The 16,881-nt window shown below is 38.9% G+C and overlaps 1 protein-coding gene across 2 annotated transcripts in view; it reads left to right on the plus strand.

Annotated features, from left to right (window-relative positions):
• The window catches only part of FRMD3 (FERM domain containing 3), a 216,525-nt gene that overhangs the window by 148,532 nt on the left and 51,112 nt on the right, over positions 1–16,881 (plus strand). For both annotated transcript variants that reach the window (XM_034773457.1, XM_034773458.1), the window contains exons 7-8: positions 11,540–11,627; positions 14,483–14,571. In XM_034773457.1, the coding sequence (XP_034629348.1) occupies positions 11,540–11,627; positions 14,483–14,571 (177 nt within the window). The remainder of the gene's footprint in view (positions 1–11,539; positions 11,628–14,482; positions 14,572–16,881) is intronic.

Below are 16,881 nucleotides of genomic sequence, written 5' to 3' on the forward strand. Positions count from 1 at the left end.
CGGCAGCTGCTCCTCCCCTGACTCTTCGGCTCTGTTTAAGAGCCGAGCTGCCCGAGCGCTACCGGCTTCGGGCAGCCCCCATGGCTCCGGACCCCGCGCCGCCGGAGCCTGGGAGGGGAAGTTCCCGCCGGTGGCTGGGGTCCGGAGGCAAGGGGGCTGCCTGAAGCCCATAGCGGTCAGGCAGCTCGGCTCTTAAACAGAGCTGAAGAGTCAGGGGAGGAGCAGAGCAGACGCGGGAGAGGAAGTGCCCGGCCGGCAATTCCCCCCGGATGGGGGTTTGATTGCCGAAAAGCCGAACATGTCCGGGAAAAACCGGACGTATGGTAACCCTAGTGTAGTGGATATCAAGAATATGTTGAAAGTTGATTGTAATTGGGAAAGTGCAACATTCTGTTTTTGTGATGTCATCACATTCTCAGTAATGGCAGAACGAAAACTTGTATACTATGACAAATAATCAGAAAAAGCATTAATCTTATCAGTTTTTATATATTGTTGATGTATTTTATTAGCATGTCTTTCACTTGAGAGGTGTTATAAAATTCAGATTCCTGATTTTTCCTCCGATAAGAAGAATAGGCAGATAACCAGTGAATCAGGAGTTTGTCGATCAGCCAGTGCTTTAAAAAAATCTGAGAATAGGTTACCAAGGCATTTGAGTGATGTATTTGTTGATGTAAAGGGCAGGCCTTTGGGCCTGATTCTGTTCTCACTGATTTTAATCTGTGTTGCTCTACTGACTTCAGAGGAGCATTCTTGATTTCCACTGGTGAAAGTGAATCAGCCTCTGTATTTTTAATGCAAGTCTAAGTGAGTTAATACAAATCAAGATTTCTCACTTTTGCAGAATGTTGTTCCATCATTCAGGCCCCTGTAGCTTGGAATAATCTGCTTCCTCACTGAATCCCATATCATTATTCTCATGGCCCATTAACTGGGCACATCTTTTTTCTTCTATCCCAGTGCATGACGGAAGTATTTGTCTCCTGATGGTAATATGAAAACAATGAAGGAAATGCCTGGGAAGTAGCTGATAGTGCACAGTGACAGCTACAAACGACTTAGTGACTCAATGAGAAGGTTTGTTCTAATTAATTAGAACAGATGTACGATGTGCTGCTTCTCTCTCTCTCTCTCTTTATGTGGTAGTGAAAACATTGTTAGGTTTTTATCAAATTGTGACCTTTCATGTGACCATTCTTTGAACCTGACTGCACAAATTGAATCTGATACAGAGATTGTGACAGGCAGAGACACAACAGCTTTATAGAGCTGTGATTAATTGTTTTGTGAATTTTAATTAATGGTTGTCCACCTCAGTAAAGTAGGGGAGGGGTACTGTAACAATCGAATCAAACCTTACCAGAGGCTAAATGAAGGCCAGACCTCATAACAGATATCCTGGTTTTCATGTCATCACAAATAAAGGCTCTTTAGAAATCCAGCATACCTATGAGAAGGAGCAGTTTTTGTAACTGGATGCTAGAAGCAAAGTAGATGTTGCTAGATTTAAGATGTATTAGGCATTAGCGGGACATAGCAAATAGTTCTTTAAATAAATCAAAGTTGTTTGATCTCCAGCTGTCTGACTTGAATATGGAGCCCTGTCATATTTCTGAGCATGCACCTTACATGGCTGAGGAGAAGCAAACAGGATGACCCTTAGGAGCCTTGTGACTTAAAGGACTCAGGACTACCTCTTAGGGTTTGATCCTGTAGGATTCTGAGCACCCATGCAAGGTTTTAAGTATCCTCAACTCCTGCTAAAGTATATGGGAATTGACAGTGCTCAGCTTCTTGGAGGATTGAGCCCTAACTCTAAATTTTGCCCGGACTGGCAGAGTGATGGGGAGCAGAGATACTGATAAATGTGACTTCTGATCCTCCTGGACTTGTACCAACCAGGCTTGGTGAGCCTCGGGACATGAATGCGCCAGAGTATAATTTGCTGTTGCTTGAAAAAGAATCTGAAGAGGATGAACATTTTGCATAGAAAAAACATCTTTCTGTCCCTCTTAAAACTGGAGCTCCTACCATTAATGTCAGGCTAACATTGCACTTAGTTTTAAAAAGATAAACCTCCCCCACTTGCTTTTTGTTTCAAAGCCTTTTGGATTTCTGGCTTCTCCCTCTCCAGAGCTTGTTTTTGCCTTCACGGTGCCCTTTACAATGATGGTTGATAAGTGACAACATGAATAATATTTTTATACCAGTAACAATTAAAAAAAACAACAAAAAACCCTCACCCCAGTGTGAGTAAAATTTTGCAGATTGTACATGATATATTACAGTAGGATCTTTTAATCACATATTCACAAAAGGGGCAGATTTAAGATTGCAAAGAGAAACTCAACTAAGAAATTATTGCCTATTTTTGTGCAACTAAAACCTAGCTGTAACATAGCTTTTTGTAATTAAAATTGCTATACCATTAGGGTTTGGAATCACTGCAATCAAACTTTACCAGAGCTCAGCTCCAGCTATTTATTATTGATATAGCATCATAGAGATACACACCCTTTCCAGTAGTAGAAATATACAAATTGACAATTGGAAGATGAGGTCTCTGCCCTTAGGAGCAACTTATGACTGATAAACCAATAAAGCAAAAGGACAACTTGTGGGGCTGGCTGCACTGCAGAGGGAGGGAATATAGCAGGAGGAGCAGTGCCAATAAATGCATATAGCCATTTCTGATTCAGGAAAGCACTTAAATGTGCTTAAGTCCATGCCCTGTTCAGTACAGCATGTAAGGAAATGCTTAACTTTGAGTACATGTTTAAGTGCTGTCTTGAATAAGGATATCTTCTTGAATCAGGGCCGGAAAGGAGAAATAGTATCATGTTTATAAATCTAACAATATTTTAATGAATCATAATTGCAGTGCTCTGTTTTCAACAGAGGATTATTTTTTGTTAAACACAATTGAGTAATTTAATGTACCTGTGTAAAGTCCTATTATATATGCTGCTGAAATGGAATAAAAATAACCATGGAAAGATTATTTTTTATTAAATGCTGTACTTGTACAATGTGATAAAATTGTCTCCAAGTTTACATCCTAAGGACTTGATTCTGCAAATCCTTACTCAAGTAAGCAGGCATTGCTTATGCATGAAGCAAGACTACTCATGAGGTTTGCAAGATCAAGCCATTTCTCTCAGCTCAGATATGGTATGTGGATAACAGTCAAAGTTCACAAATTATGTATTATGAGACATATCCAAGTGTCATTTAATAATTATTTTTATTACTTTCATTATTTTTATGTACAAATATCAACATTGTTTATAATTCCAATATTGCCTTCAACAAGCAGCCCTGGCATTTAACACAGTACAATATGCCAGATGTTATAAGGGAGAAACAGCTGCGGCAGCGCTTTAACATGCCTTGTGTGTTCGAGGCGCAGCGCTGGGAGAGAGCTCTCCCAGTGCTCTAAAAAACCCACCTCCACGAGGGGCATAGCTACCAGTGCTGGGAGTGCGGCTCCCAGTGCTGGGGCACTGTTTACACTGGCACTTTACAGCACTGAAACTTGCTGCGCTCAGGGGGGTATTTTTTCACACCCCTGAGCGAGAAATTTGCAGTGCTGTAAATTGCCAGTGTAGACAAGCCCTTAGTTAATATATATCTATATTTCATAGGCAGGCCTTGTAGCACTGTTGCTTAACAATTCTTGTTAAAGCAACTGAAAACAGAATCTTATATTTGTGCCAGACTTTAACCATTTGGGCTCAAATTTTCCATGCTGAGTGTCTGCCTAAGACTGCATTTATTTTGGAGAACTTCAGCCAAACTGGCCCAGCCACTTGAGGGAATAAGGCTAGTAGGGAAAAGGACATTGGTTCTGCCCATGTTAAAAAATTCTGGTAACCTTTTAATTAAGGCTGTCAAGTGATTAAAAAAAATGAATCATGATTTTAAAAAAATTAATCGCGATTAATCGTGCTGTTAATAAGAATACCAATTACTTAAATATTTTGGATGTTTTCTACATTTTCAAATATATTGATTTCAATTACAACACAGAATACAAAGTGTATAACACTCACTTTATATTTATTTTTTATTACAAATATTTGCACTGTAAAAAACAAAATAAATATTATTTTTCAATTCACCTAATACAAGTACTGTAGTATAATCTCTTTATCAGGAAAGTTGAATTTACAAATGTAGAATTATATACAAAAAATAACTGCATTCAAAAATAAAACAATGTAAAATTTTAGAGCCTGCAAGTTCACTCAGTCCTGCTTGTTCAGCCAATTGCTCAAACAAACAAGTTTGCAAGAGATAATGTTGCCCTCTTCTTGTTTACAATGTCACCTGAAAGTGAAAACAGGCGTTGCATGGCACTGTTGTAGCTGGTGTCGCAAGATATTTACGTGCCAGATGCGGTAAAGGTTCGTATGTCCCTTCATGCTTCGACCACCATGGTTCTGCTCGATAACTATCCAAAGCAGTGTGTACTGACGCATGTTCATTTTCATCATCTGAGTCAGATGCCACCAGCAGAAGGTTGATTTTCTTTTTTGGTGTTTCGGGTTCTGTAGTTTCCACATCAGCGTGTTGCTTTTTTAAGACTTCTGAAAACATTCTCCTCACCTCATCCCTCTCAGATTTTGGAAGGCACTTCAGATTTTTAAACCTTGGGTCAAGTGTTGTAGCGATCTTTAGAAATCTCACATTGATATCATCTTTGCATTTTGTGAAATCTGCAGTGAAAGTGTTCTTAAAACGAACAACATGTGCTGGGTCACCATCCAAGACTGATATAACATGAAGTATAGGATGGCATGAAGTATGGCAGAATGCGGGTAAAACAGAGCAGGAGACCTATAATTCTCCTTCCGAGAAGTTCAGTCACAAATTTAATTAATGCATTATTTTTTTAATGAGCACCAGCAGCATAGAAGCATGTCCTCTGGTATGGTGGCTGAAGCATGAAGGGGCATATGAATGTTTAGCATATCTGGCATGCAATGTTCCCTCCAATATTTTTCATCCATGTGTGGAATAAATTTTATATGCACCGAGGTAAGTGTGGATGTGCGCCACCAGTAGAAACAAAAAACCTAGATATATATATTTAAAAAGTTACTGTAGGGATAATTTCTCCAGCCAGAACAGGTTAGGCATTTTAGAACTCACTACTCAAAGAATTAAATTTAAGTGTAAGAGAAATACAAATTATGAAATGCATAGACCAATCAAAACATGAAAATAACACACTTTGAAAGAATAACATTAAAGAGAATATATGTGCATTTTAGGAAGTACCAAGAAAGTATACAAGTGATACAAGTATGTGTTGGGAAGTGAGCGTGAAAGGGACTGTGTATGTGACACAGAGACACTGTATGTTCTGGCTGCTGGGGAAGTTTCTGAGATGCTGTGTGTTGTCTCTTTAAGGCACTCACTGAAAGCTCTCCTGCTCTGTCCTGAGCCCTGTTGTCTCCCCTCCCCTGCTCTGCGGAGATGGGGTACACGGGGAGGGGGGAGAGACAGACTGTGTGAGCTGGTTGCTGGGGAAATCTCGAAGCAGTGTGCTGTCTCTTTAAGAAAGGCACTCCATCTCTTACCATTCAGACCTCAGACTGCAGCAGCAGTTCTGAGTCCTTCTGAACCAGGCTGTGTCCCCTCTCCCCTGCTCTGCGGAGATGGGGTGCAGGGGGAGAGAAACACACTGACATCAGCACCCTCCCCCCCTGCTTTGTAGCTGCAAGACAGAGTAACGTGGCTGCAAAGCAGCGGGGGGAGGGACACCTGATGTGCACGCTCTGCTTGAATCTCTCCTGGGTGGCCACCCAAGCGCACAGCTTACAGGGAACACAGTTGGCATGTAAATACTTTGCAGTGCCGGCTACAAAAGTGCCATGCAACTGCCTGTTCTCACTGAAAGACATCGTAAATAAGAAGCGAGCAGCATTATCTCCCATAAATGTAAACAAACTTGTTTGTCTTAGCAATTGGCTGAACAAGAAATAGGACTGAGTGGACTTGTAGGCTCTAAAGTTTTATATTGTTTTTGAGTGCAGTTATGTAACAAAAAATATCTACATTTGTAAGTTGCACTTTCATGATAGAGATTGCACTACAGTATTTGTATGAGCTGAATTGAAAAATACTATTTTTTATTTATCATTTTACAATGCAAATATTTGTAATAAAAATGGTTATTGTTTAGGGAAAGTAGGTAATAACTATTAAGATAAACTTTTGAATATATTGCACCTCTGTTTAGACTAATATGCAAAGTTGTACCTTTTAAGATGATTTATTACAGTTAAATTTTTTTCAATCTGGTTGAGGCCAAATAAAAGAAATCAGTGATGATTGTGGGGTATCTTTCTTTTAAGAAGAAGAATGACTTTGAGGTATTAGAAGGACCATCTTAATATGGAAAACATTTCAGTACAGTCAGTTTAAATATATTCATATAGCTTTTGATTGTTTTCATAATTTATCTAATAAAATGTATTAATTACCAAAATTTCATTCTGCCTGTCTGACTTATTCCTGTAATTTCAACTGGCTGTTACTTTACTACTAAATATTATTGTGTACACTCATCCTGATTTTGCAGGGCAGATACCCCTAACTCCAATAGTCCCAGACATTTCTATGCTTAACGTTGGCATATCTTATAAAAACGGCTATTTTGATAGTGGTTTATTTTGTTGTTTTGTTAAATCTGAAAGCTGTTGAAACAAGTGGCTCATATTTAGAGATGGCTGGATTTCAGTGGTGAATGACGTGATCTTTGTATTTAGTCTGTGTATCATTTTGTTTGTAAAGCATGTTTGTATCATTGGGGATGAAAAGAACTAGATCAATGTAAAGATCTTTCCCTTTAACACTGAAAATTCTTTCTATTGTTGTCATTAGAGGTATCCAAGCTATATAGCTACTGCCCAGCCTGTGTTGCCATAGTAATACCAGACAGTTATCAGAAATGTCTGATAGAGAATGAATTTACATTCTTACGATCATTTTACTTAACATGCCCATTCTAGTATAAACTGCATTTGGGGGAACAAACATCAACCACAATTCACTTTGCACTTTTCAGAGGTCAGTAAAAGCCTCAATATCTTCAACATGTATTTAAATGACTATTGTAAATCTATGGAATGTTTAAAAAAAAAAAAAAAAAAAAAAAAAAACACACAAAACATAAGCATCAGTCTGGATGAATGGGCTTCCATTTCAATCCTGATTGACATAGGCAGATGATTGTTTGCAGTGTTGTGGTAGCTGTGTTGGTCTCAATACATAGGCAGATGAGTCTATTTGAAGTGAGAGATTTTTCCTGTCAAGAAGTTGTGAGCAGATCCCTTCAGCAGGTGAACCTCAGACTAAGGGCTTTGTCTTGTCCAATTTTAAAGGAGGCGGTCATTTGTCCAATAACATTTCTTCTTTAGTCTGCCTTCTTTGAACGCCTTTGAACTCAGGTCTTCCGCGGGCTGCCCGGAGGAAAGTTGTCAGACCCTCCCCATTGCCTGCTTACATTGAAACCCAGATAAGACTCGAAGTGGCAGCCACCCCTACAGAGGACACTGCCCCGCACACCTCTTCTATAGTGATAACACCACAAGATGCCACGGTGCCCCCACCACGTCCCGCTATTGATGAGCTCTCTCACTTTCAAGAGTTGTCTCAGAGAGTAGCAGAAGAGCTCAAGATTACCCTGAAGGAGGTATCTGAAACACACCATGAACTCACCGATATCCTGCAAACTACGATCTTCTCCAAAATAGCCCTACCAATTAATGGGGCCATTATGGAACTTGCTAAAGCTATTTGGCAGACCCCAGCTACAATAACACCCACTAGTAAGAGATTGGACCGCAAATATTTTGTCCCATCTAAGGGTTCTGAGTTTCTATTTACACACCCCTCATCTAATTCGCTAGTATAGTATGGTTCTCATCCAAAACTCACTGAAGTAAAGGGAAGTCTTTTCATTGACTTCAGCGGGCTTTGGATCAGGCCCCGTATCTAAATTTAGAAAAGAAATACCTGCAATAATGCAGATATAGCTTTGGATAAGGGTTGACTATTTAATGGTGAGCATGTTAAACTGCTATATGTGTGCGTGGGATCTATAGGTCACTTAGTTTGCCCCATAAAACCATGTTATTAAGTTTAGGTTTAGTTCATTCTCATGCTGTTGCTTGGACAGCACAGAGGTCATCAAACATGTTATGTACCTCCATGATGATCTGTCCTGAGCCATTTTTGCCATGTTACGCAGTAGGATAGCTATGAGGAATATGTGTCTGTTGATGCCATCCAGCCATCATGTTTTAGGACTTCTGGGGGGTCTTTTCCATCCCGCTTTCATTGGGTCAAAGTCAAAGATACTTCTCACAGGGAAGCTCAGGCAGAATAGATGACCATACCACTTTAGAGAGTGTTGGGCATCCATTTGAGAGAGAGCATGATCTGTCTAGTTAGGAAGAAGCTCTCTTCATTCAACTTGAATTCCTACTGTTTGATGTTTTTGATCATTTGTAGATACTTCATCTGAGTGGTGTCCAACCTCTTTATAGTCTTGATAGTGATCAGCCACACATCACATATTGACCATCAAAGCATTATATATCCTTAGCTTCATCTCTCTGCTTATCAAGGTTTTTGATTTGTGAAAGATGTTCTTGATGAGGTACTCTGTTACTTATGATAATTTTGTAGTGTGAGCTTCAAGTGCTTTCTTGTTGCTGACCATGTTATTGACAATAGAGATGAGGTAGATTAAATCACTGACAATCTTGACTAGATGGTTGCCCACGAAGATGCTAGAGCCCATAGCATGTTCAAAATCACGAACTGGAAGACTTTTGGTTTTCCTCCAATTAATTTTCAGTCTGAGCTCTCCACTGAGCTTTCCAGGGCTTTAAATGCCACAGCCAGCTAATCCACTAGTTCAACAACTAGCACTATGCCAGTGGGAAAATCAGTGTTGGTAAGGTTCTTATCAAAGGGTATGCCTAAAATACATTTACTTAGTGTCTGGTCAAGTACGTAGTCTTTGACCACATTGAAGAGTTCTGGGGATGCAATGCATCCTTGTCGAACACCTGATGTAATTCGGAAGAAGGCAGTTATTTTCCCATTTTCAAGAATGCAGCTTGAGGAGTCGTCATATAACAGATGGAACATTCTACAGAGTTTGTCAAGGAAGCCTGTGAGTTTCAAGATCAGTCAAAGCAATTCCATGTTAATAATGAAAAGCGGTCTTGAAATAACAAATGCAATGTGAATTGGATGCTTGAATTTTCATGCCTTCTCAATAAGCTGGCACACTGTGAAGATTTGCTCTGTTGTGGAATGGCTGGGGATGAAGCCAACTTGTTATGGTCTTCTTTTTCTGAAGATATCCAAGGGTCAGGCCAATAAGACAGAAACAAACTTTCCTTGGGATGGATAGAAGAGTAATGCTGCAGTAGTCACAACAGTCTTGTTTGTGGCCTTTACATTTCCAAAGCAGTAAAATAGTGCCTTTTTGCCAGTTGGATGGGACTGACTCTGTTCTCCAGATGATATTGTCAGTGCCTGCAACTGCAAATAATAGTTGGTTTGGTGCTTTTTAATGGTTCTGCAGGAATTCCACAGATTCCTGCCACCTTATTTCCCATAGCGTTACTGATATCTCTGTGTATTTTGTCGATAGCGAATTCCCCAGGTTCATTTTATGCAGAACAGGTCATTTCAGCAGTGGCCTTAATATCAGGCTCCAAAGAATATTGGCGTGTGTTTAGTAGCTGATTGAAATGTTCGCTCCAGCCTGCCATGCACTCTGCTTCTGTATCGGTTAGCTCACCAGAACTGGAGTAGACAGTGCCAAGTGACTAACTTCTCTCATCAGTGAGGTCACACAAGTGTTTGTTTAAGGAGACAACATTGTTCCTAGCATAAATTTCCTTGAGTGCAATAGCTTTAGCTTCCATAAAAGCTTTGTGGTTAGTATGTATTGCTTTATTATGAGTGCAATTTAGTTTATGATATGTGATTATATTACCTCCAAATGAGCCTTGTGATGCTGTTCAGTAGTGGTGAAGATATTAATGGAGATTCAGGGATTCTCGGTTCTCTTTTGGGGATCAATAAAGATCATAGCGTCATCTATTATTTGAGATCTGAAGTTTATCTACAAGGATTGAGTATCAGTGAGACTCTGGCAGGGTCTCAAACCTGTTCAAGATTTCAACTGCATTATGGTCTCAAATGTTCCTGGATCTCTCATCTATGGCCTTTTAGAAGAGAACTATCAACATAACTTACTTAGACTTTCCTGAATAAAACACTGGCAGAGACTGAAGTTAAAGCAGAGAAACGAATGTGAATTTTCATTATGGCAAGAGAATAACAGCAGGATGCCGCAAGGTTGTGTACTAGGTCTGATGTTGATTAATATATTTACTAATGATTTGAAATGAGGGGTGAGCTGTGACATAGCCAAATTTGCAGATGACAAAGGTGTTTAGGTTAATCACCCCCAGGGAGACTGAGGAATGCCAGAGAGGACTTAAGAAAGCTAGGATAACACTGCAGGCAGCACAATGGCAGATGTAGTTCAATGTTTTGTAAATGCAAAATCATTCATATTGGAGAAAAACATTTGAACTACTCTGATGCCTTACAGGGTACTAAACTGATTGTATCACTTCAGGAAAGGGACCTGGCCATCATTATGGGCAGCTCAATGAAGTCCTTGCTTCAATGGGCAGCTGTGGTCAAAACAAACTAGATATTAGGATACCACAAAGAGCTTTGTCTCTCAAATCACCAATATATCTATTTGAAAGTATTGGCATTCCACAGCATCTTAAAAAAATAATCTTGCAATGATTTATAATGGAAGCTGGCAATGAAGGAGTTAAAACCAGTAACACTAGCTTCAGGGTTGAGACTTTGCATTCCATGTTTTAGGCTTTAGGGAATATTTGTGGTTGATTATGGACCTCCCCCTAAAATAAGGGCATATAATGGAAATGCTGACAGATTTTAAACTACGGTGGTGGTAGCAGGCTCTGCTATAATTAGGCATGTGTCTCAGTAGTCTGTGTAATATGATTGCCTTGTCAATACCTTGAGCTGGAAGGAATGTATCTTAATCTGGACAATCCTTTTAAATTAGTTTGGGAGGTTGTGTGTGGAAAAAACAGATGCTGAGGTTTATTTCATTATAAGACTCAACTTGTGCGTACACGAGAAGATAACAAATATTTGATGGATACTTGATAACCCTGATTAACTGCACCGATCACTGGAGTCCTGGTGGTATGCAAAAAGCATCAAAACTTAATCTGAAAAGATTAGGCATTAGGGCAGAGCACCAGCAGAAATCACATGAAAGATCTCCTAGTTCCCTCTTTGTAAATGTTATATGGTTTAAATTGTGTACGTGTTAGTAGGTCTTTTCTTTCTTTGACTGGTTTTGATGACTATGGCCTACTGAACTGAACCAAAGTATACCTTTTATCTTGTGTTTTTGTTAAGCTGCTACATTTGCCTTGTGTAATTTCAGTGGACAGAGCCCAGCTGTTGCTGAATTTAATTTACTACTGAAAGCACATTCTTTGGAAACCTATGGTGTTGATCCCCATCCTTGCAAGGTAATCAGTTTTTTTAAATAAATTATCTTCTTACAGGTTAATAATGAATTAGTCCCATTTTTATCCAGCCATGTGTCCTAAAACATTTCTAAAAGAGCCTCCCCAGAAAGTTAGAGAGATGTTGCAGCTTTGTAAAATGTTGATTGACAAACACCTGTGTGTCAGTCCCAGAAGTACTGCCTAGCATAGGCAGTATTTCAAAGTATGACACTCTAGCAGGCTGTGTCAGTATGAGGAGATTTTTTGGGGGGGGTCCTGGCAGGTCACAAGTATTGTAATTCCATCCCAACTGTGTGAACAGCTTGTAGTGCAGTGCTGTCCCCTTACAACAGTTATTGCTCATAACTGTTTCTAGTCAACAGAAAATGATAGCCTAAGTAAACATACTAGATAGAGTATATTTTGCTAAGTGTACTGTGGGAAAAGTTTTGATAACTGATCTTTTCTTTGCCATTCAAAACTCTCCCTTAATGTAATCTTATGGAGGGGTTTACTAAGTTTCAATCTTATATAGTGCATGTAATTCCTGAGAAACAGTATATTAGAGTTAAACAAATATTCTAGATGGGAAATACTTCACATTTTCCAATAATTTCAGTAACAATGTGTTACTATTATCCTGAAGCCACAACCAATTGCTAGGACTTCTAGGCTAACATTTCAAACACAAGCGTTTCAGTTGCAGCTGCAAAATATACAAACCATAACACAAACAGGAAATTGCATATAGAAAATGGTGAATTGGACATGTACTTATGTATTCAACTTCACAGTCCACTACTTTACTATTCTGTGATTCTTTTACAAAGGTGTCTTTGGTTAGAACTACTAGTTGTCTCGTGTACAAATGAAGCCACCATACATCTGCATTTTTGAGTGATGGTGATTTGCCTTTATAATTTTGCTTTTAAAGTTGCCAGTTTTTACTATGCTCTAATTGTTGCTTTGAATATTTCAACAATACTGCATTCTAACATGGTTTTATGGGGCAAACTAAGTGACCTATAGATCCCACGCACACATGTAGCAGTTTACCATGCTCACCATTAAATAGTCAACCCTTATCCAAAGCTATATCTGCATTATTGCAGGTATTTCTTTTCTAAATTAGATATGGGGCCTGATCCAAAGCCTGCTGAAGTCAATGAAAAGACTTCCCTTTACTTCTGTGAGTTTTGGATGAGAACCATACTGCATTATTTCAGATGCCATTGTATAGTTATTGTAGACTTTTTAATAGTAATCACAATAGGGTACTTACATTTAAAACTGTGTCCCTCTGTGTTTTTGCTTTTACCTTCCACAGGAAGGTAAAAAAAAACCCTGATATTTTTTGACTGCATAATGATTTGAAATAAAGCTTATAGAATAGTGAAGCAGACTATGCCAGGCAAATGAGCATTTGGAAATAGACATAGGAGAGCTGGTTAGTATAAAACACGAACTGACCTAAACTTTTGCTCAAAAAAATTTAATCCAACCTTTTCTTTGTGGAATTCAAAAAAGTTTGATTTACTGATTTAAAAGAAAACACCACTTAACACAAATGCAAAGTGCTCCACTTAGGAAGGAAAAATCAGTTTCACACATACAGAATGGGAAGAGACTGTCTAGGAAGGAGTACAGCAGAAAGGGATCTATGGGTTATAGTGGACCACAAGCTAAATATGAGTCAACAGTGTGATGCTGTTGCAAAAAAAGCAAACATGATTCTGGGATGTATTAACAGGTGTGTTGTGAGCAAGACACGAGAAGTCATTCTTCCTCTCTACTCTGTGCTGGTTAGGCCTCAACTGGAGTATTGTGTCCAGTTCTGGGCACCGCATTTCAAGAAAGATGTGGAGAAATTGGAGAGGGTCCAGAGAAGAGCAACTAGAATGATTAAAAGTCTTGAGAACATGACCTATGAAGGAAGGCTGAAAGAATTGGGTTTGTTTAGTTTGGAAAAGAGAAGACTGAGAGGGGACATGATAGCAGTTTTCAGGTATCTTAAAGGGTGTCATAAGGAGCAGGGAGAAAACTTGTTCACCTTAGTCTCTAAGGATAGAACAAGAAGCAATGGGCTTAAACTGCAGCAAGGGAGGTCTAGGTTGGACATTAGAAAAAAGTTCCTAACTGTCAGGGTGGTTAAACACTGGAATAAATTGCCTAGGGAGGTTGTGGAATCTCCATCTCTGGAGATATTTAAGAGTAGGTTAGATAAATGTCTATCAGGGATGGTCTAGGCAGTATTTGGTCCTGCCATGAGGGCAGGGGACTGGACTTAATGACCTCTCGAGGTCCCTTCCAGTCCTAGAATCTATGAATCTTTGCACTTCTGGTTTCCACCAAAATTGGAAATATCTAAATACAGCAAGAAAGGCTGTCTTGTGGCAATATTTCCAGCACAGATACTGTGAAGTATTGGAAATCATATAAGAGAGCTTGTTCCTATGAATTTCAAGGCTGAAGGACATAAGATGAGAATACCACATTTGGGCAAAACTGAATCTCTTGCTTATATTGGTGAGCATTTTGATATCAAATGGGACTATTTCTGTATGTGTTTGTAGAAAAGAATAAGCCTTTAAGTGCTACCATTGTGCCAAAATCTACATGTGAAGAAAAACAAAACATAAGACAGTTTTATCCAGTCAAATAGTAAGTAAGAAACAAGACTTTTTATTGCTGAGGATTGAACTTAGATGTTGAGAAAAATTTAGTTGACAAATAAGGCTTAGTCCTAAGACAAACACAGATACCGTATCTGTGACTGCAATGGACTAAGAATTTATACCATCAACAATATACATACATATGGGGGGGGGGGAAATCAAACAAATAGCTTTAATTTGTGTTTTTTCTCTTATTTTAAGGATTCTACTGGGACCACTACTTTTTTAGGATTCACAGCAACGGGCTTTGTAGTTTTCCAGGGAAATAAAAGAATTCATTTGTTAAAATGGTAAGCGTATCAACTGTAATCAGGTTATTATATAAGATTATTTTAATTGTGTTTTTCCTCTAATTTCTTTAAGGAAGCTACAGGGAATATTGAAGATTCACTTCTTTGCCCTTTTACATTTTATTTTTCAAGGATTTTTAGATTACTTATGAAAAATAAATTGGTCTCATTCTACTTCTTACTGGAAATTAGTCTACATGAAAAACTTGGACAAGTCAAACTAATTGACAGAGATGCTCAAGGATTGAATAGCTGTGATGTTGGAGGTCACTAATGTGGTATAATGGCAAGGGTGCAAAGGGAAGCTTTCACAATTCCTACCACATTATGCTTGGCTCTTGAATGTGTTGTCAATTCCTCATTCAAATATGAAAAGAAAAAATAGTATTTTTTAAAGTACTCCAGGTGGGAGAGGAGGTGGGATTGTATATGTTTATAAATGATCATTCCTTTTCAGATTCTAAATATAAGTATATTTGGTCCCTATGCATTTTCTTTCTTAAGGCAACTTGCTTTTAATCTCAAGGATTTCACTGTTATAGGGCACATCTGAAGCTATGACAACATTAGTGAAGACAGATTGAAACTCTCTTGCCAGCATTTCCAATCTTTTTCATAAAATCTCCAGTTTTTTGGTAGCTGATGGAATAATTTAGAAATTATGGTGTACTCCACTTATTTTCATCTTAAAGAGCTCTGATAAGCAAGGATTATGCAGAAGGTCAATGGTCAAATTCTAGAATAGGCCACTGCTTTGATTAGAATGATTGGCAGTTATAGTTGTATTTGGTGTGGCATACAGCCAAGTCTTTGGCCCAGGCTAATTTCCCTTTATATCACTCCATTGGTGCAAGGGAATTAATGCTGCCCCAGAGGGTCAGATGGGGATTCTCTTGTCATAGCCTAATCCCATACCTTCCAACATTCTTGGAGAAAACCCTAGAACTTTCAAGTGTTCATAAATTTGCACAATTTTGAATAATTTTGTAGATGGATACCAAGACTAAGAGAAAGAAGCATAGAGGAAAGAAGAGATGCAAAAGTCTTCAGCATTTCATATTCTTCGCCATTTGTTTCCTGGCAAAACGTTTTATTCATCTGTCTCATCCTATTACTAGCATTTAATTCCAGCTCCCTAATCATCTACATTGCAAAATAACCCCTTCCTCCAAATCAGTTTAATTGCTAATAAAAGCAACCCCACTCAAAATAACCACCTTCATTGCAAGATAAAACCAAACCAAATGCCACCCCAAAACCCAATACTTCATGCCAATTTAATTGCAAAACATCCCCCCACACATACTGGAAGTATTGGGGGGAGCACTGGGAGAGTTTTCATTGACGCCTCAGCCATCCTCCCCACTTTAACTCCAAAGTTCTGAGTGGGCAGTTCAAGTAGTCAGAGCAATTGCTGAACAGATGACAGGAGCAACTGCCTCCTAGATGGCTCTTCACGTGTAATGTTCCCAGAGCATCATCTTAGAAGGGGGTGGAACGGAGCTGTCATTGATTGCCATTCCCCAAGAGGTGGGGGAATAGGGAAGAGCAGCCATACAGATGGGGATTTCTTTGTAGACTGTTTTTTCCCTGTACAGAAACATCTAAAACCCTCATAAAGTTGGCCAGTCTGGAATCCCCCACTTGCCTAAAATCAGAGTAGCCACCTCTATCTATTTCTCCCTAAACTGCAGTCAAATGAAAGCATTCTTGGGGGTGTGACTACGGATGGGGTTGGGATGTGGCTGTTACAGATGGTACTCTGGTGATCTGCAACCTTCAGGCATCTTCCCTTGTGTTAAAACCTTTCGTTGTGTACTGGCAAAACATGCTCATCTCAAATAAATGGATCAGTCAAAAAAGAAAAAAGAAGCAAAATATTAGCCTTACCACAGAGCCTCAGTTAAAATATCTGAGTAATCATCAGTCCTTCCATTGATATGGTACATTTACGATTAAAATGCAGTACCTGTCAGAAAGTTTTTTCTTTGTATCACATTCTTCTTTGCATCTAGAATCTCTTCAGTGCCAACCATTTGCTTGCTAAAGTCTTAGAAATGTTTATGAGAAGCTACAGTAATTTTAATAGTTTTATTCATTTCATAATTTATCATGCAATTAAATGAAAATGCATGAAATAGGAGGGGAAGGAGGTTATTGCACTACTGGTATGTCCTCTTTTAGTGGTTTAAATCTTGATTAGGACACACCATAAAATATGTTTTATCTCATTGTACCCAGTATTAGAGATATTAAGCATCATAAAGACCCATACAATTTGACATATTAAGCGCTATTTGTAAGTGCTCA

Source organism: Trachemys scripta, chromosome 6, assembly GCF_013100865.1.
Source record: "Trachemys scripta elegans isolate TJP31775 chromosome 6, CAS_Tse_1.0, whole genome shotgun sequence".
NCBI classification, from domain to species: Eukaryota; Metazoa; Chordata; order Testudines; family Emydidae; genus Trachemys; species Trachemys scripta.